The sequence below is a fragment of the Meleagris gallopavo genome, chromosome 3, assembly GCF_905368555.1.
Source record: "Meleagris gallopavo chromosome 3, MGAL_WU_HG_1.1, whole genome shotgun sequence".
In the NCBI taxonomy this organism is placed as follows: domain Eukaryota; kingdom Metazoa; phylum Chordata; class Aves; order Galliformes; family Phasianidae; genus Meleagris; species Meleagris gallopavo.
Genome location: NC_139406.1, coordinates 57,478,980 through 57,505,344, shown reverse-complemented (window position 1 = coordinate 57,505,344; position 26,365 = coordinate 57,478,980). Strand labels below are relative to the sequence as shown.

The 26,365-nt window shown below is 39.3% G+C and overlaps 1 protein-coding gene across 4 annotated transcripts; it reads right to left on the bottom strand.

The window, feature by feature from the left end:
- Positions 1–7,881: 7,881 nt before the first annotated feature.
- Positions 7,882–24,852, bottom strand: UBXN2B (UBX domain protein 2B). Of its 4 annotated transcripts, none has more exons than XM_019614049.3 (9): positions 24,671–24,852; positions 23,750–23,841; positions 21,277–21,348; positions 20,936–21,095; positions 19,378–19,455; positions 15,243–15,352; positions 14,682–14,819; positions 12,791–12,952; positions 7,882–9,573 (listed from the first exon to the last, which is right to left on the bottom strand). In XM_019614049.3, the coding sequence occupies exons 1-9, from the start codon at positions 24,791–24,793 to the stop codon at positions 9,447–9,449; spliced, it is 1,062 nt and encodes a 353-aa protein (XP_019469594.3). In that variant the 5' UTR covers positions 24,794–24,852; the 3' UTR covers positions 7,882–9,446. The 4 variants fall into 4 exon arrangements, with proteins under 4 accessions (XP_019469594.3, XP_010707262.3, XP_085077280.1 ...); XM_010708960.4 differs by having other exon boundaries at positions 7,882–9,517; positions 24,671–24,851; XM_085221154.1 differs by lacking the exon at positions 24,671–24,852 and adding an exon at positions 24,400–24,604 and having other exon boundaries at positions 7,882–9,517.
- Positions 24,853–26,365: the final 1,513 nt, after the last annotated feature.

The window sequence follows — 26,365 nt, the reverse complement described above, 5'->3', positions numbered from 1 at the left end:
TTTGGTTTCTTACCCTTCCTCAGCACCAATTCCCATAATCTGTAAAACAAGTTGTACCAAGTCCACATTCTAAGAGTTTTCTCTCATGGTGCTGGATCCAATTGATCCCCAAACCTCCTTCTTTTCATTTGGCATGTACATCACTTCTATGGTTTCTGCCCGTGCTGCTGTGCATTACCCGATCTGTTGGTCCCTTATTAGGTCTGGAGAACAGGGCGAAAGAACTCCGGGGTACAAATGAATTAGAGGAGTTTTTGACCTAACTCATAACATAATTCACCCCTCTTTTTTTTAATCTCAATCTCAGTATTGCTAGCAAGAAAGGAAGAGCTTCACGCAACAGATTCAGTGCTCATAGGAAGAGGTTCAGAAGCAAAGTCACATTTTGCTGTGAGATAGATTTGTTTGTGGTTTTGGGCTTAAAAATGAGAACAAACCCCTTTTGACTTCTGTAGCAGTCCAGACTGATTGCTCTGCTTTGGAAAATAGAGAAGCAAGAAAAGAAAAAAAAAATTAAAAAGGAGAATCAGAAAGGAGAAATTCTTCCACAGCTAGGTTGCAGTATCTGCAGTTTTTGGCATGACATGACTTGACAGATCAGCTGCAGTAAGACCTCAAATCCCATTACTGAGATGAAAATGCAAAAGTGCATTACCTTAGGTTAAAGGTGATAATCATCCACTTAGTCAAAAATGGTGAGGAAAGGTAGAAGTCCTCAACATCATTCTAGGATGCAAAAGTTGGAAAAGCAGTGAGAAAAGAGAAATTCATAGTAAGTAGGGACATTAGTAGGGACAGCCACCACCCTCTCTCATGCTAAACAAGGTCTTTTGTTGTTATTACATAATTAGAACGACTGAAGTCAGAAAACCCTGATCCAGCAGGGACAACCAGAGCAGGGCCCCAGGCCCATACCCAGGCACCTGCTGAAGATCTCCAAGTAGGAGATTCTACAGCCTCTGGGTAGCCTGTAGTGGTGCTCTGTCACCTGCACAGCACAGAAGTGCTCCTGGTGTTCAGAGGGAACCTCCTGTGCTCTAATTTATGCCCACTGCCTCTTGTCCTGGTACGGGGTTCCACTGAAATGAGGCAGGATCCATCCTCTCTGCACCTCTTCTTCAGGTATTCACAGACATTGATGAGATCCCTATGAGCCTCCTCTTCGTCAGTCTCAGCTCAGCGTCAGCCTCCCCCAATAGGAAAAGCGTTCCAGTGCCTTCATTCTCTTGGTGGCCCTCTGCCGGACACTCTTCATTATGACCATGTCACTCTTGTTTTCAGGGGACCAGAACTGGACACAGTACTTTAGGTGTGGCCTCACCAATGCTGAATAGAGCGTCCAATTATTACATCCACTGGGATTTGCAGCCAACTTCACTCTGCATTCCCTGTATTTTGCTTCACTAAATAAGCGATGAAGCTCATACTTCCAATGCAATTCCCACCTTTTACCTCTCCCTTCAAATTGAAAAGACTTCATTCTGGGCATAGAAGGGTTGAGAATCTCTCACAGGTCAATATCTCCTGAGTAATAGCAACAGAGAAGCAACACAAAAGAAATTTGAGATGTTTAACTTGAAAAACTTAGCTTATCAAAAAGGGAGGAAATCAAAATGCATTAATGACACTCGTATCAAATATGACAATCTTCCACTATTGAATTGAGGATGAATTGTTTCTCTTCCTTCAACTCTGAAAGATGTCTTGCCAATGACTTCTTAAATATGCACCTCAAAAAATGGCTCTCAGAAGGTGAATCCTTGGAATACAAAGTTTTCCAAAGAACATAAACTTTAGTTAGAAAAGATGCTGCTACATGATCAGCCTAATCAGTCACCCAAGCAAAGCATCAGTCAGGTCAGTACTCATTACTCAAGTAGAATCAGTAGCTGCAAAATGGATAAGGTACAATATACTAAATGAGACTCTGAGAGCACAGAATGAAAACATGTTGTCAGAAGACTCCCTCAGTTACTGGGACAGATGCTGAAGCAGGCAAGAATACAAGGAACATGCTTGACAACTATGAAAGGACAGCCATATAGCATGGGAAATGTAGGCTGCAAGCTCAGTGAGTGCTATAAGGGCTGAAGTAAGAAGGCAGCATCCTTTATTGTCACATTTGTTGGAGCTTTTCTAGCAGAAATATCTGCCACAGATCACGATCTGTTCCTCAGACTGACAGCATAAAAAGGAAAGAGAAATGTCCTATTTATTTGCTATGATCAGCTCACACAGTCTTTCTCTAATTAACTGCCCAATGTTAAGGCAAACCAGAAAGTAAAACTCTTCCTGGTGTTAATAGCTGCTTCTCATTTGCTTAACTGCCTCATTCAAGTACGGCCTTCAAATCTCCAAAACATTCTGACTTCTTAAAGGTCTAACATTTCCCTCTCAGTAGCAACTGCAAGTTACAAGCAGAATCTTTTTTTTTTTTTCTCCTCACTGAGAAGAGACAAATACTGCCATGTCCTCAACAAACCATGCTGTAGCTGATTTTTGATGAATAGTCTGATTCCTTAGACCAGTAGCTTTGGCATCCCCTGGTTGTTTACTTCCATAAAACATTATTTTTTCCTAATAGTACAATTATAGATTTTTTTTTCATCCTGTCTTGTAGACATTAAAATACCCTTATAGCCATAGACAAGCTCTCTATAACAACAATAAAACTGTTACAACTGAATTTCAAATTCTTCTGAATATATTACAAATACTACTTATTATTGACATTGTTACTGGGAGTCTAATTTGTTCCACTAAGCACAGACTTAAGTCTATTATCAATACGTAGTCTTCTCTACAGTAACAATACTTAACAAACCATTCTGTGCTCGTAGAGAGACAGCAGCGCTATCTCAGCTTGCAAATGGTACTATTCTAAGAATGTTCATGGAGTGAAGAGCATGTTTGTTGGTGGCCTTGGAACGAGTGAAGGCTATTTGGTAATCGCTAACTCCAGGTCACCTCTACCTTCTCTGCTTGCGCAGCAGATTGGGTAATAAAACCTATAAAGACAACTAAGGCAAACAGAACCTTGCCAGGTTGGCGTGTTCTAACTTCTACGTGTTTAGCTAAACTGCTGTTTCAAAAGAGAAAGAAACAAGAGAACAAGTATTTATCTGACATATGTTTTCTCTATACCAAAACTAGAGATTGCGTACACCTGTGCATCAACTTGGAGATCCATGGAAACAACAATTTTATTGCAACACTCAATTCTGTTCAGGACCTAGGAGTGAGAACTGGGGAAACCAATAACGTACCCATTAAACTAATTTATTTTATTTTTATTCTTTAAGTTTTACTACAATCTGCCTAGAAGACTGCAACTAGGCAGTCAGTATTTTTAGGAATTGCAGGCAGAGAGATATAATGCAAACCACAAAAAAAAAAAAAACAACTTAGGAGCAAAGCATCAAACTTAATTATTTTCACGTGTTTACAGGCAGGACAATAGTCTTTAGTAAACTGCTCAGAGCACAGAATTACATGTAGACATTAAGCATTGCAAGATCAACTTAAAGGATTTCCTGTATATGGACATTTAGCTGAGTAAATAACAAGTAAAAATTGCTCTGTGGAAGAGGTCATTGCAGGTTACAGGAATAACATGAAGAATTAAAGTTCTTCCAAAGTTCTACCTAGTTTTCTCACGTTTACTTTCTGACAACGGAACCTACTCTACACCTTTATCATACATGCAAGCTAAGCCTTATTTCTTTACTTGGACTGTAGGATCCTACAAAAACAGAGCTGTCCTCCAAAGGCTGAGATCTGCAACGACAACAATACAAAAAGTAGTGCTTACTCATACTGAGTCCTTTGGTGGACAAAGTCCGTGAATGGTGAGATTTAAATGTGAAATATCAAAACAACAAGGAATGAAGGAGGTAGAGAGGGACGACTCAACAAACGGCCAACAAGCTGCATGTTGTACTATACAAAGAATAGCTAGTCTCTCTTTTACTGGTTGAAAAGATAAACCTGAAATACACCTAGTACCACCCAGTGATACAGCTGAGCCTTCCCAGCATTAATATTTAAGACAGGATTTGAGTTCGTTGCTTTTCTCTAAGCAGACCCTTTTAAGGTCCATCTCTCTGGATGAAGCATTCAATGCCTTCACACAAACCAGGCTTATCTTCAGTGGTGTTACCAGGAAAGATTCCTGAAAAAAACAAATGAGTAACTGGACTGTAAGAGTAGGAACAAATCATTTAGTGAAAAACAAAATAACCATCTGTCTATATCCATTTATACTTGGTCTTCTTTCAACAGTTCCTTTTAGACTAGGGGATGTGGGGACTGCTATGGAAAGTCACACAGCTTTAGTAAAGATATGCAGCTTTAAAAGCTACACAAATGATTTATAGTTACCGGAGTTGAGAGCATACACATGTTCAAAACAAAACTCAAAAAAGTGATACACATGGAAATAAGGGCTCACAAAGATTGACATACACATTTATAGACAATATGTGGCAGTAAAATTCTGCATTCAGAGCCAAAATCACCTCAAATCAGATTTTAACAGCTTGTTAACAGATGAAGTATTCAAACACAAGCATAAATAAATTCCATACCTGACTCTCCTTCATCAGTTCCAAACTTTCTCAAAAAACTAGCACTTGCATTTGCACTTGCATATTTGGGCAGAAATTTTTATCTGTGAAGTCTCAATTAAAATGGATTAACTAAATGGAAGCAAAAAGACTATAAGGATATTTATGCTCTGAATCTCTGATAAATCATGATTTAACTGAACTTGATTAAGATAAACAAAATAAACACAAATGAATTATGTTCACTGAAACATCTGCACAATACAAACTCTAAAATTCTGTGACATTAAGAGGCCCAAAAACTCTGTAGACAGCTATTAACATAAAACAATTACTAAAATTAAGTTTTATAGTCAGGAAACTTGTTTTATCCTCAAAGTACTTATCTGGTAATCTTGGAAGGTAGAGATAGTAAACAGTTTTTTTTGTTGGTTTTTTTTTTTTTTGTTTGTTTTTTTTTTTTAATTCTTTACTTTTTACTAGGATCATAGAATAACTTGGGTTGGTAGGGACCTACCAGCTCAGCTGCCCAGGACCCCATCCAACCCAGACTTGAATGCCCCCAGGGATGGAGCATCCACATCCTCTCTGGGCAGCTGTGCGAGCAACTCACTGCCCAATGAGTAAAGAACTTTTTCCTAACATCCAATCTCAATCTTCCCTCTTTCAGTTTAAAGCCATTCCCCCTTGTCTTACTGCTATCAGATCACATAGAAAGTCACTTCCCTTCCTGCTTATATGGTCCCTTCAAGTACTGGAAGGCCACAATTAGGTCCCCTTGGAGTCTTCCCACACTAAAAAGTCCAACTCTCTTAGCATGTCTTCTTAAGAGAGGTGCTCCAGCCCTCTGATCATCTTTATGGCCTCCTCTGGACCTGTTCCAACAGCTCCACATCCTTCCTGTACTGGGTGCCCCAGGCCTGGACACAGCTCTCCAGCTGGGGGTCTTACATGGGCAGAGTAGAGGGGGAAACAATCTCCTCCCTCTCCCTGCTGCTGCCATTCCTTTTCTGATGCACCCCAGGATACAGCTGGCCTTTTGGGCTGCAAGCACACACTGCTGCCTCATGTCCAGCTTTTCATATACTGAAGATGCACAGTGAAGTACTTAGCATCTTCTACCTTCAAGCATGAAACAGCCATCACAAATTATTAATTGCAAGCATGACCAGCCAAAAGCCAAGTAAACTGCTCTCCAAATACTAAACCATTTCATTCTATCTTGTCACAGTAGAAAAACCCATACATACCGTGTTTAATTAACCAAATCTTAAAGAAAACCATCATAACAATGGGAATTAAAATAGTAGTTGATTCTCACATGGATTCTTTGCAGTAGTTCATATATTAAAGAACGTATTTTAATTTCACTTCAAAAATACCTGAATTAATCTTTCATCTCTGTACAAGATTCTGATTTTCATTATGCTTTTTTTCTACTAGAGCCCTACAATACATCCCTCCCGCCCCATGAATGAATGCTTTGAATGTTTTGAGCTTTAAGATAATTTCTTCAGCTCTTAAATCATTTCCATTTATTTTGTTTCCCTAATTCCAAAGCTCTTCAGTAGGACAAGCACCATAAGACGTATTGAGTTCACTACTAACAAACACATGGATAAAAGTTATCTCCCAGCCATGAAGAAAACTCCATAAACCTGAAAGGAGTAGGGACAGTTCTGCTAATTTTTTTTTTCCTACTGTCATCCAACTCCTTTTCAGGGTTAGTGCTTTCCAGACTAGTCGTGCCTTCCACAGTTAGTTCCAGATTCAAACTCAACATTCAGCTGCATTAAGGATACAGTTTGAGCCGATTGCTATAATTCACTAAGTGTTCAACACAAGTGCTGTCACATTTATCACTGCATTAATCGTTGGGTTTTTGAAGTTTACCTTCAAACAGCTGATGATCAGCTGAAGATCAGCTGAACAATCCTAATCTTAAGCTTTTCAAAAACCTACTCCAACAATATACAACTCACAGAAATAACACAAGCTTACTGCTCTCTGCGTGACATTATTTCAATCCTTATTATTCTGTACTTTTGCCACTCACTGCCTTGTCTGCCCGTAGAACTGCACACGCCTGGCTGAGGCCTGACAGGCTTGAACAGCATGAGCAAAGAGAAGGAGCAGTCTGTTCCTCCTCCAGAACAGTGCCATTTAAAGATCGTGGGAGCTTTCCCTTAGTGCAAGCAACTAAGCAGCGAGCTGCTAACTACACCTCTGAGCACTTAAAAGCTCTTATTCGGTTCATTTAATATTAAGAAAGATTTGCATTAAGAGTGAGAACAGGACGACTACTTGTTAGCATACACAAGTGCAACCAGTAGTCAGATTAAGGCAGAATGTTTACAAACTTCTCAAAATGCTGCTGAAAAAACATCCAAACCAACAAGCTTGATTATATTTGCCCAGAATAAATGATTACAAAAATGGGAGTGGTGTCCAAAAAAAGCACAAGTTTTCAAGCCCAGATTTTCAACAGAAAACATTTACTTTTCAATTGTTTGGGTCTTGTGTGATAAAGGATTTCTGTAAAAGGCAAGCAGAGGTCAAGCCTGAGCCTTTCGTAAGCTGTCTAGAAGTATGATAGCATTACCACTTGTATTTCACAGAAGCTAAGAGGAACTTCCAAACACCTCAATAGCTTTGCTCTGTAAGAGATCTTCTACCAGTTCTGTTTTCATCTTCCCTTCTTCCTTGTAGCCAGTCTTAGCTACATGTTCACGTAGATCTTCATTCCAAAAACAGCTTTGTGCCTTGTGTTAGCTTCAAGAGGGAGAATTTAACATTAATAAAAAGTACAACAAACACAATTATGAAAGAGAGAACAGGTTCTAGAGGTTTTTGAGTACTTAGAAGCAGTGAAATATTGTAATTCATGCACCGATACAAATTCCTAATGCTTGACAAAATAAACTCAACTACTGGGACTCCTAGACAGTATCAGCTGCTACTGAACATTAATATTTACCAGTTATTTGAAATAAACGTTGTCATAATATGAGCTGGTTTTTGGCACAGTAAGAGCATTATTTGGTTGAACTCTGTGTTTAATGTCAGTCTTCAGAAATAACAAGCAATGCAACTGCACCGACATGCTGAGCTGAAATAAGCCCAAAGCACAGACTGCCCACGGTCTGCTTCACACTACTGACTCTGACCACACGTTTATAGACAGAATATAAATATATAAAATACATGCATAGTGCATGTCCATCCCTTTCCACTTAGGCCTAAATAGTTTTTATATTTGGCACACAACAATCACCACCACAACATATACTGGAAAGAACAACAACTGCCTACGGTCTTTTAGCATAAAAGTTTATTTACTTAGCACATTAAATGCTTTCTGATTAAATCATGCAAGCATTACAAAAACAAATGACTTCAAATACAATTGCACATTTAAAATTTACTCAAACTTTTTCTACTTTGAGATTAAAAGTTAAGATTAATCTATCAACCAAAGATAAAGCTATGCATAAATAAACGTGTTGATATTTTCAAGATAAAATAATCAGTGAAAACAGTATTTTTAATACATATATCTGTACAAAGAATACAGACCATTGACTCTCCTTCAAAGTCTGATCCATTCATTTGATATAAAGCCACAAATGTTATAAATCTGCATACTATTAAAGCACAGCAGCCAGTCTGCCCACAATGTAAGATCCCTACTTACATATTGCAGTGTAGGACCACGTTATTTGAAAAAAAAAATATATGACTTCAAAGATTTAGAGGTTTAATTATACAACCTCCAATGGAAGTGTATAATGGCAAGTTGCACAAGTAAATCCCCACTGAATATTACAAAAGGTCATTAGCCAAAATTCCAAATATAAAGGCCTGACTTTCAGGTCAAAAATACACAATCAGTTAACATGTCTACTTTTGTGCATGCAAATGACTGAATAAACAATTTTTGTGTCTGTGCAACTCTCGGTAGTTTTTAAGTAACTGCTCATGTGAAGAATCACACAGTTGCACAGGGTCCAAGTTCAAAGTAACCACAGACCTACCCTCACAAAGTCTACATCACACCAGTTCTTCAGATGACAGTAGTCTTTCTCATTTCCCTAACTTCAGAAGAAAAAAAATTCATTCTTAATTTACACCACAAGTAGAACAACCAGAATACAAATGAGAACACTATTATAATCTGCAAGAGCTGAGCTTTGCATCTCCTGACACAGATTCCCTCAAAACAACATAAGGATATTTACATAAGATTTAGAATATAAATAATTATACTACACCATGAAACCCTAGAAACAGAATATACAAAACTTATAATACAACATTAATTATCCGTCAACCTATCAAACAGAATACTTTAATGTTAATACACCTTGGAAGGTAAACATAACCTACAGGCTAAGTTTTCACATGGCTGTTTGTCAGTGCAGCATAAAACATTTCCATAGTGCAAATCTTACCAACAGTATTAAATACACCGTCCCCTCCAGAAAAATGCTTCTCCTCCCTCCCCCTCCCCCCGCCATAAAACACTGAAGAGTCACTGTGATAACTCATATCTCATACATGGCATTGTTTGAAACATAGTAACAAAAGGAAGCTCAATTTAACACTGAGAAGGGATTAAACAATGCTGAGAAATTAAAATAAGATATGCTATAGCTGGAAGACACAAAACCTAAAAATCTGATCTATGGAAGTGGAAGAATAAAGACATTGATCCTTCGTTTTTTCATCTACTGAAAACACTGTATGACAATACAGCACATACTCCATTCTGTTAGCAACAACTTTAAGATTACTTTAATTGCTGGAGAATCACAGTGTTAAGTATATCTGCTTCTCGTAGTGTCAGGCTTTCATCTGTTAGCTCTTTATTTGGAAAGGTCGTCACAAGAACAAAATCAGTTGTTGCAAATGCTGGACGGGACTGGATAATGAAATCTCGAATATCTTTAATCCTGTGGAAGGGATACGGACATGAAAGCTGTGTATGATTCCATTCCAATCTGAATCTCTGAAGACAAAGAACACAATCTTCTAACAGACTGAAAAACTGTTTAATATGTCCTACTGGTTTTACTTTTCAATTTCATCCATAGTGCTATGGGTTGCAGCCTAGAAATGTTTTACTTCTTATAGACAAAACCTGAAGAATTAATTTTAATGCTGCTTGTTTTCTCAAATAAGAGAAATAAAAGTATTAACATAGAAGTGCATTGTAACCTGATACTTAACATAGGAAGTCAAGTAATTTCAATTCCAACTGCAAAAAAAAAAATCCCTATTAATTAGTGTACACCAAAAAGGTTAAAATATTAATGGAAGGAAAAATCTTATACAGTGATGAGAAAGCAGAGGGGAATTATTAATGCACCTCAATAGCAAGTAGGTTTCCCCTGCTTTCCACTTAGTATTGAACTAGCAAACAACAGTTTATAAAACAGACACAGCATAGCAAATATAATTTAGTTTTATAAGACATGGACGAAAGTAAGATTTTTAGAGATAAAAACCAACTCAGCAATAAAACTGAGAATAACATCTTTGAAGGTCTACTGAACTAATAAGTAGGTAGATTTACTGTAACCAAATAAGCAGGGACTTTAACTTTCTATCTTCAAGGCTTATGATGCAAGCAATGCATTTTAGTAAGCCATTTGGATCATGCATCAGCCAAAATAACTAAGAGAACACTAGTAATTATTAAATAAGCTTCTGTCAACACAGCCATCCTTACAGACGTTACTGGGAATTTACCACTTCTACCCTTCAATGCAGAGAACATAAAACATCATGATTACAGAGCCTCTCTAGCAGCCATATTGTTAAGTAATTTCTCCAACTGGTGCTGGGAAGGAAGAGCCTGGGCTGGTACTATTAAGTCTACTAAGTATGAGACATTATTGTTGGAACTTCTTGTCTATTGGCATCTCAGCTAAAATTACCTTCTTGTAGTCTACGTATTTTGTCAGGTGAAGAAGGCTGCACATTGACTCTGCCCTTATTCTGAGACAAAAATGGAGGGGAAAAAAAAAGAAAAAAGAGAACAGGTGGACTCTCAAAGCCATATAACAGCTCTGTAAAGAAACTGAGTCCACACTAAGATCATCTTCAAGGCAGGATTCAAGCTCAGTTTCAGCTGTGTTCTAACACAGTGCTGCAGATTTTGGAGTGGGCTAACTTGAGCCTTGCTTGCTGTCAAGCATGGGTAGAACCACTACTCAAATCTCTGCCTTCTGCTCAAAGTTCTCTCAGCCACGTAGAACAGCAAGTGCAAAGCGTAACTTCACAGAACTTTGCTCTAAAACAATCTCTTAGACAAATAAATGAGGTTGGCCAACACCATTTGTGATAATGCCCCAACAATGTCAATAAAAGTGATGGCAAGCTCCAAACAACAGCCTGCTAAGTTGACTGGAGCAGATGGTCACTGAATAAGGAGGAAAAGACAGAGGCATTTAACACCTCGATATTTAATAGCAATGATAGATTTTGGGATGCCTGGACCCCAGAGTTGGAGGACCCTGACTTTACATCTATAGGCAGTGGAATTGTAAAGGAACAGCTGTATTAGCTCAACATTCCTAAGTCCACAGTGCCAGGCAGGATTCATTCCAGAGCGCTGAAGGAATTAGCAGATGTTACAGCTGGACTTCTCTCAGAATTTTAAGTGAGGTCATGGAAATCAGGAGAAGTCCCTGCTGAATGGAAACTAGCCAATGTTACATCCATCTACAAAAAGGGCATGAGAGAAGAAACTACAACAATGTCCTGTGGGACACTGAAAGGCACTTAAGCAACAAAAATACTATCAGGTATAGTCAACACCGGTTCATCAAGGGAAGCCAGTGGATGCAATATTTTTGGATTTCACTAATACTTTTCATACTGCCCCCCATGGCATCCTTCTGGACAAGTTGACCAATTCTGAGATAAACAGTTTCACACCATGCTGGTTGATGAACTGGTTTGATGGTAGCATGCACAGGGTTGTAATGAATGGAGCTACAAGCTGGCAGATGGTCACCAGCGGTGTTCCCCAGGGCTCCATTCTACAGTCTGCTCAACATTTTTATCAATGATCTCGATGCAGGACTGGAGTGTATCCTCAGCAAGCTTGCTGACAATGCTAAACTGAAAGGGATGAGAGGCCTTTCAGAGGGTTTTAGAGAGATTGGAGCACTGAGCAATCAGCAGCTGCTGGCCCTTTTCCCCCCGGTAACTGTTCACAAGACCTGTAGGAACAGCACAAAGCTGGGGAGATTCAAACCTGTCATAAGGAAAAATTTCCTCACTGTGAAAGTCATCATACACTGGAACAGGCTTACTAAAGAGGCTGTTGATGACCCATGTCTTCTCAGCATTCCAGACACTTTTGGATAATGCCTTCAACAACGTTTAACTTTTGGGTAGCCCCAAAAGAGGTCAGGCAGTCTAACTATATGATCTTTGAACGTCCTTTCCTACTGACCTATTCTATTCTAATGAATCTAAACACTCACCAAGTTTCACACACATCCCATCCCTAGGAGACAAGCATCCATTGTTTGTCAGCACTAGCCCAGCCACACAGCACAACTGAAATGAGTATGGTGTGACCATATACCCTTCTGACTACAGGAATCAGCCTACACTTACAAACCATATCTTATTCAATCTTAGTTTAGGCAGTTTCAAGTACAGTGAAATAGAAAGCTGGAGCTCCAGATTACAGAAGCAACTCTGCCTATACTGTGGAATACATTATATTCCATAATGCCTTAAAACAAAGTGCTTTTACAGAGTCATCCAAATCAGCCACTGGCTTCTCCCACGATGAGCTCAGGGTTGGGATGACTACACTGAAAGGTTGTCCAGAGGTCAGCCTCCTCAAGAATAGTAAGGGGATCTCATACCTAAACAGACACTCATTATGGCTGGTACTGACTCTTTACAAGATACAGGACATCACAAGTCAGGAAAGTTTGTGACTTTGCAATTACCAAATATCCTGTGTTTTCAATTACAGAGTTTTGCTCTGATAGTCAGTTTATCAATACATCTTTGTCTATGAAAACAATGCAGATCTGTGATATTCTGGTGGAATTTTATTTCCCCCTTTTCGGTGCCTTGCTGATATTCATTTGATGATAAAGCACAAACTTACCAAAATAGTTATTATCACCTGTACTGAGTCACAGAATCACGGACTGATTGATGAAGAATTAATTATTGATGTAGAATTAATTTACCTGTGTGTTTGATTAAATCTTTGTATTAATCGGCTTCCATCAGCTAATCTGATTTGAATTTTAGTTGCTGGAACAGAATCATCAATCAGAACAGGTGCATTAAGAATGGATTTGTCCTCCTCCTCTGGAGATGAAGGTGTGCTGACTATTTCAGGTGTAAGACTAGACAAGTGGAAAAAAAACAAAATGAGATAAACAATACTTATATAGTTTATTTTCAAAGACTAAAATTCCACATATATTTTTCCTGTAACTGTGTAGATCTTTACATTTACCTGATATTAATAGGTAATCGGGTACAAACTGAAATATCTGAACTGAAATATTATGCATACAGAACATGAAGTGACAGTCTTTGACACTAGGATTTACATATCATAACTCATGGACTGGATTTTAAAAGAATAATCACACACCATTATATTGTACTAACTGTCCCAAACTACTCTAGAAATTGCTGTCATGAGCAATGTTTTACAATTCTGGGTATGCCCCGCCCTTTTTAGAGCACAAGTGATATCAGCAGGTAATTGGCAAGACTGCATAGAAAGTTTGCATTCTTTGTCTATAAATAAGACAAATCTGATTGGAGATAACTATTTGGTTCATTTCTTTCACTGCTTAAATAGCTAAGACTGCACAAGACACCAAAACAAAAAAATTCTACAGTGTGTGTGCTCATTCTTCTATATACAACCTCTCTTCCCCACCTGTTTTTGTTCTGTATTTCTTTAAGTAGCCCAGGTAAGTGCTCAGGTGAAGATGCTACTGTATATAATTGTTTGCAGCATCACTCTTACCAGAGCTTCTCATCTTTTTATTTCTTGTCAGCACATTTCCTGATTTTTTTTAAAAATAGGAAATACAGTTTGGAAATTGCTAAGAAGCATTGAGTGAATTACAAAGAATCATAAAATTGCTCAGGAGAAAAAACCTCAAAGATCATCAAGTCCATCCACAACCTAACCATACTACCCTAACTCTAACAACCCTCTGCTAAATTATGTCCCCGAGCACCACATCCAAACGGTTTTTAAACACATCCAGGGATGGTGACTCAACCACCTCCCTGAGGAGCCTATTCCAGTGCTTAACAACCCTTTCTGTAAAGAAGTGTTTCTTGATATCCAACCTAAACTTACTCTGGTGCAACTTGAGGCCATTTCCCCTCGTCCTGTCACCTGTCACCAGTGAGAAGAGACCAACCCTGCTCTCGCTGCGATCACCTTTCAGGTATTGGAAGAGAGCAATAACATCTCCCCTCAGCTTCTTCTTCCCCAACATTAAGTGCAACAGCATACTGTTAGTATCTTTTTTGGCAAACAAATATATCACGTGAATAGACATAATCAATTAGAAGCCTAGGAATATGCACAACTCAACAGCTCATATCAAATCAGTGGGAGAAGATGTTATAAAACTGATAATTGTTATATAAAAAGCCTGCTCACTGGCAGAATTGTCACTTAACTGTTTACTATGACAGTAATTTAATCTGAACAGAGATTATGCATATTGGGACAAAGTAGACACTCAAAACACAGAAATGATTTCTGCATTATTAGGTACCAGTTCCACTTGTGGAAAAATGTATATATACACAAAGTTATACATAAGGATAGGCAGAGAAATCTTGTATTTACAACAAACATCTAGCAGGTTTAAGAGCAGGTCCAGGACACAGAAGTAAGACTTGTCTTTTAGTAAGATTACATATAAGCTTCCATGATCACAAGTAACTATAAAATCAGGGCTGGGACCTTGAAATCAAGGTGGCACAAAATGATTTCACATTGCTTTCATCACCTGATTAGTTCTCCAAAAGCCTCCTAACTGATTCAATCCAGCTTTTGGCATGACATATGGACCCAGAAAATTCAGTGATTTTTACCTTCCAAGTTTTTGCCCTTCTCCACTGAAAGCTTTGAATCGCAGTCTTGGCTTCACATATTCCTGCTCCTGGTGGTCTTCCATATCCAGGTTAACCTGGCCACCATGAACAAGTCGCTGCAGTTCCACAGGAATTTCCCTTAATACAAAAAAAAGGCTCTCAGTTATGGTCTGTACTGCAATGAAGAATTACACAAATATCTTACACAGTACAAGTTCATGCTTGCACTCTGCTTACTTTAAAAGCTGTAGGTGCCCAATTGTTTTGCAAATTGATTTCATCTCAGAATGACGGATAAAATGAAAAATTAAAATGAAGAAAAAAGATCAGCCTAGAAATCACTGACAAAAAATGCAGAACTAGAAGCTTATATGAGTAAGAAACCAAAAAAATCAAATTTTTATGTACTCTATGCATCTGATGACAAATATGGAACTCATTTTATGGGTGCAAACATATTAAAAACCTCAAGGTTTCTGCTAATTTCAATCATTTTGAGAAAACAGTTTTCTTCATTTCACTTAAAGGATGTGCCTCAATAAAATTGCTATTTTAACTCACCCCCTTTTAACAGACTCAAGAAACTGAGCATTTATTGGGTCTGAATAGGATCTCAGTTCTCCATCATCTAAACTGAAGCCATTCCTCCACAGTTTCAGCAAAATTTGAACCTGAGGGAAAAATATTGAAGTTCCAGAAAGTGAAGTACATAAGTAAGGTATTTCAGTTTCCTACAAATTACCATTTATTCCAAGACCATTTTTATATTTGTAGTAAAGAATCTCTTATTAATCTGTTATTTGTGACATACAGATAATACATGACTTCATTATGAGCTTGACAGCGTTTCAACTACTTTTAAAAGCAGTAAACACTTCTTGTTGATAAATCAAGAAATAAATGCATACATTCACAAAATATTACTGATACACCAGTTAAAGCTATAATTGCTATTTCCTCAAATTGTTTAACTGCAGTTAAAGTTGATACTAGTTCTATACCCTGTTCAAATTCTGAGCACTGCATCCTGGACACCAGCTTCCTTCGCTCCCCTCTGATTTTGCTGCCTGCACATACCACCAGCCAAAGCCTGTATCACTGGAGACACTGCAGCTCTCAGAAGTCTGCATCCCTCTTTCCTGCAACACCTTAAAGCCCAGCAAGATCAGGCTTTCCAGTAAAACTGCTTAGAAAACTAGTCCTGCCTCAAATAGTGGTAACCTCACTGCAACGTGCTTCTGGCTCAGCAGAGCAGGCTATTACTTAACAAGTAGAAGGATTACTTAAGAGGGAAAAAGGCATCATTTCCTGGCAAGCCATACATAAGCTCCCAACCTAAACCACATTCTTTAGCTTCTCTCATTTTTCCTGCATTGATGAGCTTAACATCAACTCTAGTCATTTGTCTGAAGAGCAAGGTATAGAAGACTTTGTATTTTTGACTCCCCCACTTTCACACAATGACGTGATCCTGAACAAAATAAATCTGACAAGAAGAAAGGGAGAAAAAGAAGAAAAGATTAGCTTTTAACCTGAATCATATCCCTGATCCAACTTATCACTTCTGCTGGCTTGTAGGAATAAAAGGCTGGACTAGACTGTCTTTCAATCAAACGTCTTAGGTGGTTTTTTTTGTTTGTTTGTTTGTTTTAAACATTATGAGACTAGCAGTATATATAACCTTTATTTCTTTCTTACTAATAAGTGGAAGAATTTAAGCCGTATCTAAGACACAGGGAAAAGAAGACTCAAACTCGTGCTCAGACTGAAAAACTGGCAAATAAAAACTTTTGATGTCTCCACTATCTTTGTATTATCAGCTAGGATGCATTTAAATTATAAGGAAGAAAATGAGGAATAATTTAAAAGAAAAGATGACCTGATTTTTCCCACATTCGATCTTGAGTCAGAGTAGACTATTCCACAAATTGTGTCAAGTACAGCAAAGAAGTGTCAAGATGAGAAGATGTGAGTAACCTGCATAGAGAGGATTTACAAAACCAGCCATTTATAATTTGTGCAACAGAATGCTTTAAAAAATTTCAGCCACTCACATGAAAACATGCAAAAGATGACTGCAAACATGGACAAAACTTTTTTTTTTCCCCTCCTCACTCTGTTTCTCAAGTAGTGAAATCAGCACTTTCTCAGCGGTGGGTGGGCACAGTGTGTCTGACTTGAGCCTTCTTTCCCACTAGTTAGTCTGCTATAAAGGGAAAACCATGCATTCTCCACCATACTGAAAATAGTTTGCAAAGAGAAATCTAGCACAAATTGTACACAGATTATATAAAAAAACTATAAAGACACAGTGAACTGAATATTATTATTAAAGAAGGGACTCTTTTAGCTTATCTATTCTCAGAAATAACCATGCCTCAAGTTAGCATCAAAATTTAAGACAGTTTTGAACTTGAATCGTGTCTAGAGAAAACTAATTTCCATTAACAAAAAATAAATGCTTCAGAGGTATTAACATAGCATTTTTTTATATTTTGAATTAATTTTGTTTTCAAGCATTTTCCATAAAAAAGCAAAGGGTGACATTCACAGAACTGCCACTATGCTCAAATCCACTTTCAGCTGGTTAATAGACAGGATGTGAACTGCTTGGTTTCAAAATCACTGGCGTGCTCATAAATCTGGAACAGAGTTCAAGCATGTCTGTAGTAGCTCAGATGCATGTGGGGGAAAAAGTCCTTGGTTAAGACCTGCTTACCATAAGAAATGAAACAAGTTTGAAAATGATTACTTGTTAGTCAGCCTCATCCCTCAATTCCTGGGAAGGGTCTGGAGCATCTAAATCCGGAAATCATTTTCCAGGCATAGGAAAGACATCAAATTCATCATGACCAATTACCACAGATTCACCAACTAGAAGCTGTGTTTGACCAAATTCTGTAATGAAATGACTGGCCTGGTAGATGAGGGGAGAACAGTCAACACAGCCCATCTGGAGATCCTCACAGAGGGGCAGTTAAAGTTTACGCTGGAGGCCCAGAGGGTAGCCAAGAGTTGTACAGTCTAGTTGGAGGCTAGTAACAATGTACTCCGCAGGCCAATACTGGGTTTAGTCCTGTCTAGATTCTTCATTAGTGATCTCACCAACAGAACAGAGTATCCCTGAACAAGTTTGAAGATGACACAAAACTGGGAGGGGTAGCTGATACACCAGAGGATCATGCTGGCATTCACAGAGACCTCAACAGGCTGGAAAAAGGCCTGACAGGAACCTCACGGAGTTCAACAAGAAATGCAAAGCCCATCATCTGGAGAAGAAAACATCCTAGTCAGTACAGTGCTGGGGGGCACTTACTGGAAAGCAGTTTGGCAGAACCTTAGAGGACACCAAGTAGAACATGATCCAGCAATACAGCCTTGCAGAAAAGGCAGCTAATGGTATCCTGGACTGTATTAGGCAAAGCTTTGCCAGCAGTTGGCTGGGGAGGCCACATCTACAGCACTGTGTCCAGTTTCGGGCTCCCCAGTACAAGAAAGACACAAATGTAGTGGAGAATGTCAGGCAAAGGGTCACAGAGATGAAGGGAATGGAGCATCCTCTCCTATGTGGAAAGTCTGACACTGAGCTGGGCATGTTCAGCCTAAAGAAGCGAAAGCTCAGGGAGATCTGAGATCTCATCAGTCTGTAAATACCTGGAGGTGCAAATAAGACAGAGTCAGGCTGTGTACGCTGGTGCCCTGTGCCAGGACAATGGGCACAAACTGGAATACAGGAGGTTTGCTCTGAACATCAGGAAGATTTTTTTTACTTCGCAGGTTTCTGAGCCATAGAACATTCTGCCTAGAGAGGTCGTAGAGTCTCCTCCTTAGAGATCTTCAAAAGCTACCTGAACATGGCATCCTGGGCAACAGGCTCTGGGCATACCTCCTTGAGCAGAAGCATTGGACCAGATGACCTGAACAAAGACATTCCCAGTCTCAACTATTCTATGAAATCATGGCTAAGTACCCTGCTAACTGCATTCAAGTCATAATCAAGGCAGTCTCTCCCCACAGTTTTGAAGAAATCCTTCATCTTTCCAGCTTTCCTACATTTCAACTATTTGCATGGTCTTAACACTAAGAAAAACGCAACTGACAAAATAAAGCTGTGGTATCATTTAACATAGAGACAACTTGCTTTTCTAAATTATGAACTACCCAAAAATCATTATTTTTAATTTATTATTGTTATTATTTTACCAAGCATGGTAAAGATATTCAGGTGGTAGGTATTTACTAGTAACTGTCACTTCCAATATGTTTACAGAGCAAAAAATATTAAACAGAAATCACTAATTACCAAGGGATTTTAATTAACCCAGATCAGTTCTGTGAATGCCTACAGGTCTTAATAGCTGTTGCATCTCTTCTCTGCTTTAATTCTAACCTCTGCTTCACAACTCAAGTCAGGAGATCAGAATGCTCCCAGCAACTCAAGTTCCCAAAGTTGCACGCGGTCACCCAGTCCTCTTGTGAAGCATATCCATAACAGAGCCCTTAATGGTATCTACTAAATAAATATTTTTCCTCTGGGAACGTTTTCAGTTAATTTCTACTGAATACATTTCTAATATTTAGATATTTGTCCTTCTTCATAAACAACTGCAGTAATACTGGTATTTTAAGCTGTAGACCCAGTAAAGGCAGGCAACAATCAGGGACACTGTTTATGGCTATTCAGAATTGTACTTACATCTTGATTTTCTCCATATATATATTCAGAGTGCTTTTGAGACGAGTCACCTAATCTATATCCACCACCAGAAAATGACTGAAAAATAGACAAAGTAAAGCTCATTGAAAAGATATCTGAAACAGTTTATTAAATTTATCAAGGTACAATTAAAAACAACAGCAAGGTTGCTTCCATGGTTAACAGCAAACAATTGTAACTTAAATTTTTAGAAAGTATACGGCTAGTGATTTGTATAGGATCAATATTAGTTTCTAGTCTGTACACTTTTTCAAACATAAGTAATTCAAAGCAGACATTTTGACAACTGCAGCTGATTTTTAAAAATCAACTTAATTAAAAATGAAGCAAATAATCCCAATTCAAGTTGATTCTTAACAATTCTTCCCACACAACATGTGCAAGACAAGCAATGGATCAGGCCTAGCCAGCATGGGTTCATGAAAGGCAGGTTCTGCTTGACCAACCTCATCTCCATCGACAATCGAGTGACCCACCTGGTGGACCAGGGAAAGGCTGTTGATATGGTCTATCTAGACTTCAGCAAAGCCTTTGACACTGTCTCCCACAGTATTCTCTTGGAGAAGCTGGCATTGGCTAAGGTCAATGACAAGGAGTTCAACTAGACCAAGTCCAGCACTTTGGCCACAACAACCCCAGGCAACGCTACAGTCTTGAGTGGTTGGAAGACTGTGTGGAAGAAATGGACCTGAGGGTGTTGGTCAACGCTCTGCTAAACAAGCCAGCCATGTGCCCAGGTGGCCAAAAAGGCCAGTGGCATCCTTGCTTGTATCAGAAATAGTGCAGCCAGCAGGAGCAGGGAAGTGATCATCCCTCTGTACTCAACACTGGTGAGGCTGCACCTCGAGTACTATGTTCAGTTTTGGGCTCCCCCACTACAAGAAAGACATTGAGACCCTGGAGCATGTCCAGAGAAGGGCAACAAAGCCCTGAAGGCTCTGAAGCACAATTTATATGGGAAGCAGCTTTAGAAACCAGAATTATTCAGTCTGGAGAAGAGGAGGCTCAGGGGAGACCTTATCACTGTCTACGACTCCCTGAAGGGAAGTTGTGGCAAGGGGGTTCAGCCTCTTCTCCCATGTAACTAGTGATAGGACGAGAGGGAATGGCCATAAGGTGCACCAAGGCAGGTTCAGGTTGGATATTAGGAAAAAATTCATCTCAGAACAAGTGGTCAGGAGACAGAATGGGCTGCCCAGGGAGGAGGTTGAGTCACCATCACTGGAGGCATTCAGGAAACATTTAGATGTACTTAGGGACATGGTTTAGTGGGGAAGTATTGGTGGTAGTTGGATGGTTGGACTGGATGATCTGGGAGGTCTTTTCCAACCTTGGTGATTCTATGATTCCCTGAAATTGCATGGTATCCCATCACTTTATTTTCTAGAACAAGCTACCGAGCACATACAATATACAACTGCATTGATCAATCCTCTGCTATATGCAAACCACAGAAGAACATATTTGCTCTCATGTGATTATGCGAGTTTCGAAGAGCCTGATGTAAACAGAGATCAAAATACCTTTTGACTTTTACCTTCGCTTTACTGAAGTCACCAGATGTTCTTGAGGCTTCATCTAGTGGTACAGCCCCGTGTTCTTTTGCTTCTTTGAAGAGTTCAGCAACAATTTTACTTGGATTGTTAGAAGCCCCAGAAATTTGTAATCCTCTGTATTCTGAGTCACCTGAATAAAATCTTTAGAATAGTAACATTCATAAGCAACAATGCTTTAAAACGACAAGCATCATTTTCCTCTTCCCATTAGTGAAAGTAAGTCAATGAACAAATGCATTTTCAAAAACAGGGTGGAGCAATGTCAGAAAAAAATAACAATTACTTTCACAATTGTTAAATGAGTTTTCTGTTTTTAAAATACCTTTGGTTTTCTTTGTCATCACTCATGCTTCTCTCCGGTTTTCTCAAACTTCTGAAAGAATCTATTTTAAGACTGTTGAGAAAAATGAAAGAACATACATGAAGATGACCGGCACATACTCGCCACATGTATCAGAGGTACTAAATTTTTCACATCCAACTTCTGAAACCACTTCTTTAAAACTAAGGAAGGATATATTTTTGTTGTTACCATTTTTTAAACAAGACAATTTTATTTCTAAGCCAGACAGATCCACCTTGACAGTAAGTTTATCTTCTCATCATAGCTGTTTGTCCAAGCTACACGGATGCTTAATACTGAATAAGCCTGAAGTGGAATTCTGCTGGCAGTCTCAGAGATAGTGAAGGTAATATTACAAGCTGAACATCAATTGGAGAATCCTGTCTAACAGTATTAACTTCACTTCAAATTCTACCCACATTTTAGCTGATTTTGTTGCCTAGTGAAGCGGCTGCCGCCACTTTCTTTGATGTCCTGGAATTCCTGACTATGAGTATCCCAGAAACTAAGTAGTAATAGTTTTCACTTCTATCCTGCATGATCTTAGAAACATATAGAATGGCATTGTTGCAAAGACTTTCAAAAGATTATTAAATGCCAGTTTAATTCTATCTTAGAACAAGGACCAGTTGATAAGCTACCAGAAGACAAACGAGATTGTTAGTTTGCAATATGCCAGGAAGAGCTGTACAGATGTAAACCCTCATCCTGGAGTATTTCACAATAAAATTCATCAATGCAAGATCTGCATAAAGCATCCAAGCTCCCAGGCAGGATAAGAACACACAAACAACAGTCTGCTACGTGGCAGTTTGCTAGTTCAGGCTTAAGCTGTGTTTCACCACAATACATTTCAAATCAAAATATAGTGGAGCAAGACATCACTTTTAAGTACTGGTGTTAAAACAAGGTAATTCTACAGCTCCAAGAAGGCTCTGCTTTTTATTTTCTTCTTAGAAAATAAAAAAAAAAACAACAAACGTATTACTACAAACTTAGGTCATGGGTACTAAAAGCTCTTCTATGGTGTTATTCTTCTATTCTTAATCTCTTCTGTTTTCTTCCTTTGACACACTCTGGGCTTTGTACTTTTATGCCAACTGTCCTAAATTTGGTGAAGGTGCTAGAGATTATATAACATACAGAATTTGCTCCAGCAGGGCCCACAGACATCCTCTATACCTACAACTGTGCAGACAAATAGATGACTTCAAGAGAAGCATTATGTTTATGCTTCCACTGCTCATTTAAAAGGAAACTAAAGTAAAAAAAAATATATATATACATATACATATATCATTTTGGATACCATGCAAATAGCAGAACTGCAGGCATTTTCCACTTCAGATTCCAGCATGACTGCCAACAAAGATCAAGTGCTTGCCAATAGCAGTCATGCTAAGTATTTGAGCACTGTACTGCAGCTTTTTCTTCACCTGGAACAGGAAGCTGTAACTTCACGACAGGTACTGGTAAATAGAGCTGTTTGTTTAATTTGTTTATAAATTCTGTTCTGCATAACTGATCTTAGGCAGTTTTATCCAAGAAACCCAAACTATTGTTCTGCAATTTTCCCATCTGGTGCTAAATTCCCTCTTCCTAAGGATCTGCATTTGCAAATGGAAATGCATTTGCTCAAGGTATAGTGCTGCTGACTAAGCTCTTTTTCTGCTATTTGACCTCTTTTGAAATGGAGATTCATATTGGCAGCAGAGAAGGAAAGACAAGCCAAATACAATCCTTGTTATGGCATCATTGACAGTGATGATTTAAAGACTTCTTTAGAATAATTTAAAGAACAATTAATTAAGAACTGGCAAGGTTCCTTTATAAAAGTTTTAAAGCTATATTGAATCTTTAAACCCCATGTGAACTGCAAACACTACAGGACAGCAAAACCTGGCTTTATATCTACAAACATGTCTTCTATCCACACAGCATCACCAAACAACTTAATCACAAAGTCATCCTAATTTCTCTCACCTCCTATGAACCCACTACTCATTTATCTGGCTAGTTACTTAAGTAATACTGACCTAAACAGAAGACTCAGAGCAGCTCTCATCAAGTTTCACACAAACTACTGATTTGCTGAATTTTGAAGAAGGAAAGAACTGCAGTATTTTTCTGACACAGCAATTACCTGAATTCTATCTCTGCAGAAAAAAAAACAAGCAACACCTGATTTCACTTAGAGCATCTTAATCTTATCTTAGGTAAGTGGATTTAAAGCACTTTGGAATAACATATAACACAACAGCTCCCAAATAAGTATGACTAAAAAAGCTTTCTAAGACGTGGAATATGCATTATTACAGGGATTCCTTACTTTTGACTATGAACTGCTGTAGAGCACTGTCTGTACAAAAAGAAGACAAAGTAACCACGAAGACAACATTTTGTTAGCTAATACAGCACCTATTTGACACATTTGACACAAAGCGTCCCTTACCCCTTTGAGTTACTCATCTTTGTTGTGGTTGCTTTGTCAGGACGCAATGACTGCCTTTTAGCTTCATCTTCATATAACTCTGCCAAGGCCAACTGTTGGAAACAGTACTCTTTTTAGAGGTCTAGAGCTACATATGGAACAAAAATAAGACACACTAATGCTAAATGCGTACATCATCAGAAAATTAGAGACATCAACATGAGAACTCTCAATTAATTCTCTAAATTCAGCTTCCTTTCTATTTTATGAAAAAAAAGCAAGAAATACTCAATATGCTCATGCCAGAGTGATGTGATACTTGTACTCTGCTTGCACTTGGTCCACAGTCTCATTAGTTACCTTCAGCCTATATTAAAGCTTCAAAATACACACACCTATATATGTTACACATAATCTCTTCAATGCTAAAAAACTGAAATAAAGTTGTTAAGAATCCATTTGATAAAACTGGGAAACAAATAAATTTTACAACATAAAAATGGAAAAAAAAAAATATGCAACTGAAGTATGTACCGGGATTAAGACAGACACTCAGCCTGACTGGCTTGATTTCCAAATATCATTGCAAATATTTCTAATAAGAAACTTCTCCCCACAGGCTGCCATATCAATGGGAGGCACATCTAACACACCATTTTTTAGCAACTCACTTTCGTCCTGAATAACGTTCTACGTTGTTTCGTAAGTTTTCCTTAATTTAATACACGACATCAAGTCGCAGGCGCAAGGACCATAAGCAGATGGTAAGGAGGAAAGAGAGACTACCAACTAACTTCAGATACACGCCTGTACTCAGAGGCCCGGCCCTAAGGGGTACGGCCCCACTAGGAGCCCCGCTCTCCGCCCTGCCCCCTCACGGCCACCCCCGAGACAACGCTCCGCCCCGCTGAGGATCCGGGACGCCCCTCCCCGCCCGCTCACCTGCAAATCTCGCGCGCTGGGCGGACGGCCGCCGCCGCGGTGCTGTCGCTCCTTCCGGACAACCGGGCCGGCAGCCGACATTTCCCCTTCCTGCTGAGCGGGAGCTGCCTCGCCGTCCGCCATCTTCTGAGGGCGGTAACCCTTCCCGCGGGTCGACTTGGGCGGGGCCAGCGCCGCGCGGCACTTCCGGTTGCCATGGCAACGGAGCGGCCCCCGCCCACCGGGCTGTTTCCGTGGAGACGGATGGAGGCTCGTCGCCATCGGAGAGAGCTTGGGCGGCGGGCTTCGTGTCTGTGTGCCTGTCCGTGTCCTCTCCTCCTCCTTGCAGAGGCAAAGCAAAGCTGCATGCATAAGCAAAGCAAAATAAATTTCTTTGTTCATAACTTCCCATTGGTGGGCAGATATTTAACTGTTTCCAGGAGAGCACTGTTTGATCAGTGCTTCAACTCTTTACAAGGGTAGATAACGGAAGGATGAGGGGAAATGGTTTTAAGTTGGAGGAGGGAAGATTTAGGTTGGATGTCAGGGGGAAGTTCTTTACAGAGAGAGTGGTGAGGTGCTGGAACAGGCTGCCCAGAGAGGTTGTGGATGCCCCGTCCCTGGAGGTATTCAAGGCCAGGTTGGATGGGGCCCTGGGCAGCCTGGTCTGGTATTAAATGGGGAGGTTGGTGGCCCTGCATGTAGCAGGGGGTTGGAGATTCATGATCCTTGAGATCCCTTCCAACCCTGGCCATCCTGTGATTCTGTGATCATATTCAAGGATTCCTTAGGAATACAAACAGCATAAACACAAACGTCCGCCTTCCTTTAACCATTGCTTTAACCATCGCTTAACCATTGCACACAGTGTTGTATGGTACGGGATATCCTTTCAGCTGTTTGGGACCAGCTGTCCTGGCTATGTCCCCCTCTGACTTCTTGCCCACCCCCAGCCTCCTCACCAACAGGGCAACGTGGGAGGAAGAAAACCTCCATGCTGTGAATGCGCTGCTTAGTGAGAGACAAAGCTTGGGTGTGTTGTCAATACTGCTTTAGTCCCAAATGCAAACACGGCACCTGGGGGCTGTTATGAAGAATATTAATGCCATCTCAGCCAGATCCAGTGCAATGAACCCCTGAAATTTTGATTGAATATTTTATGTCCTAATCTGTACTGAAATAAAACAATGTGCGAGAGGTAAGACTTGGAATGACCCTAAGTACAACTAATGAAGAACAAGTAATATTTGAAAGTGTATGTTTTCTGTTTCCCAAGAATGAACGTAAGAGCAAAACGAAACAAGGCAGTAAAAGAATATTTACATAATGAATATATTTTGTATGTAATGGAAAACAAATATTGGTAGTAGTACAAGTAGAAATCAATAGATTGGTTCCAATTAGATATTTCATTAAGAAGTAGATCCATTGTATATGCACACAAATAAATCTCTGTAAGGCCAGCTGAGATTACTGGCAGCTGAAGAGTTTTGTAATGCAAATTAGTGAATATGCAAGTGATTGCAGCATGCAGTTGGCTACTTGGGATTTCATCTGAAATTGTGAATTGACAGCTAACATCACTAATTATCCAGCATTCACACAAAATGCTCTATTAATCCTCAACTGAAATGAAGGGGGAACTTTCCTTAGCACGTGATGGTGACCTGTATGCTAAACTGAGATATTTCTGAAGCATACAGCTGGTTGTGATTC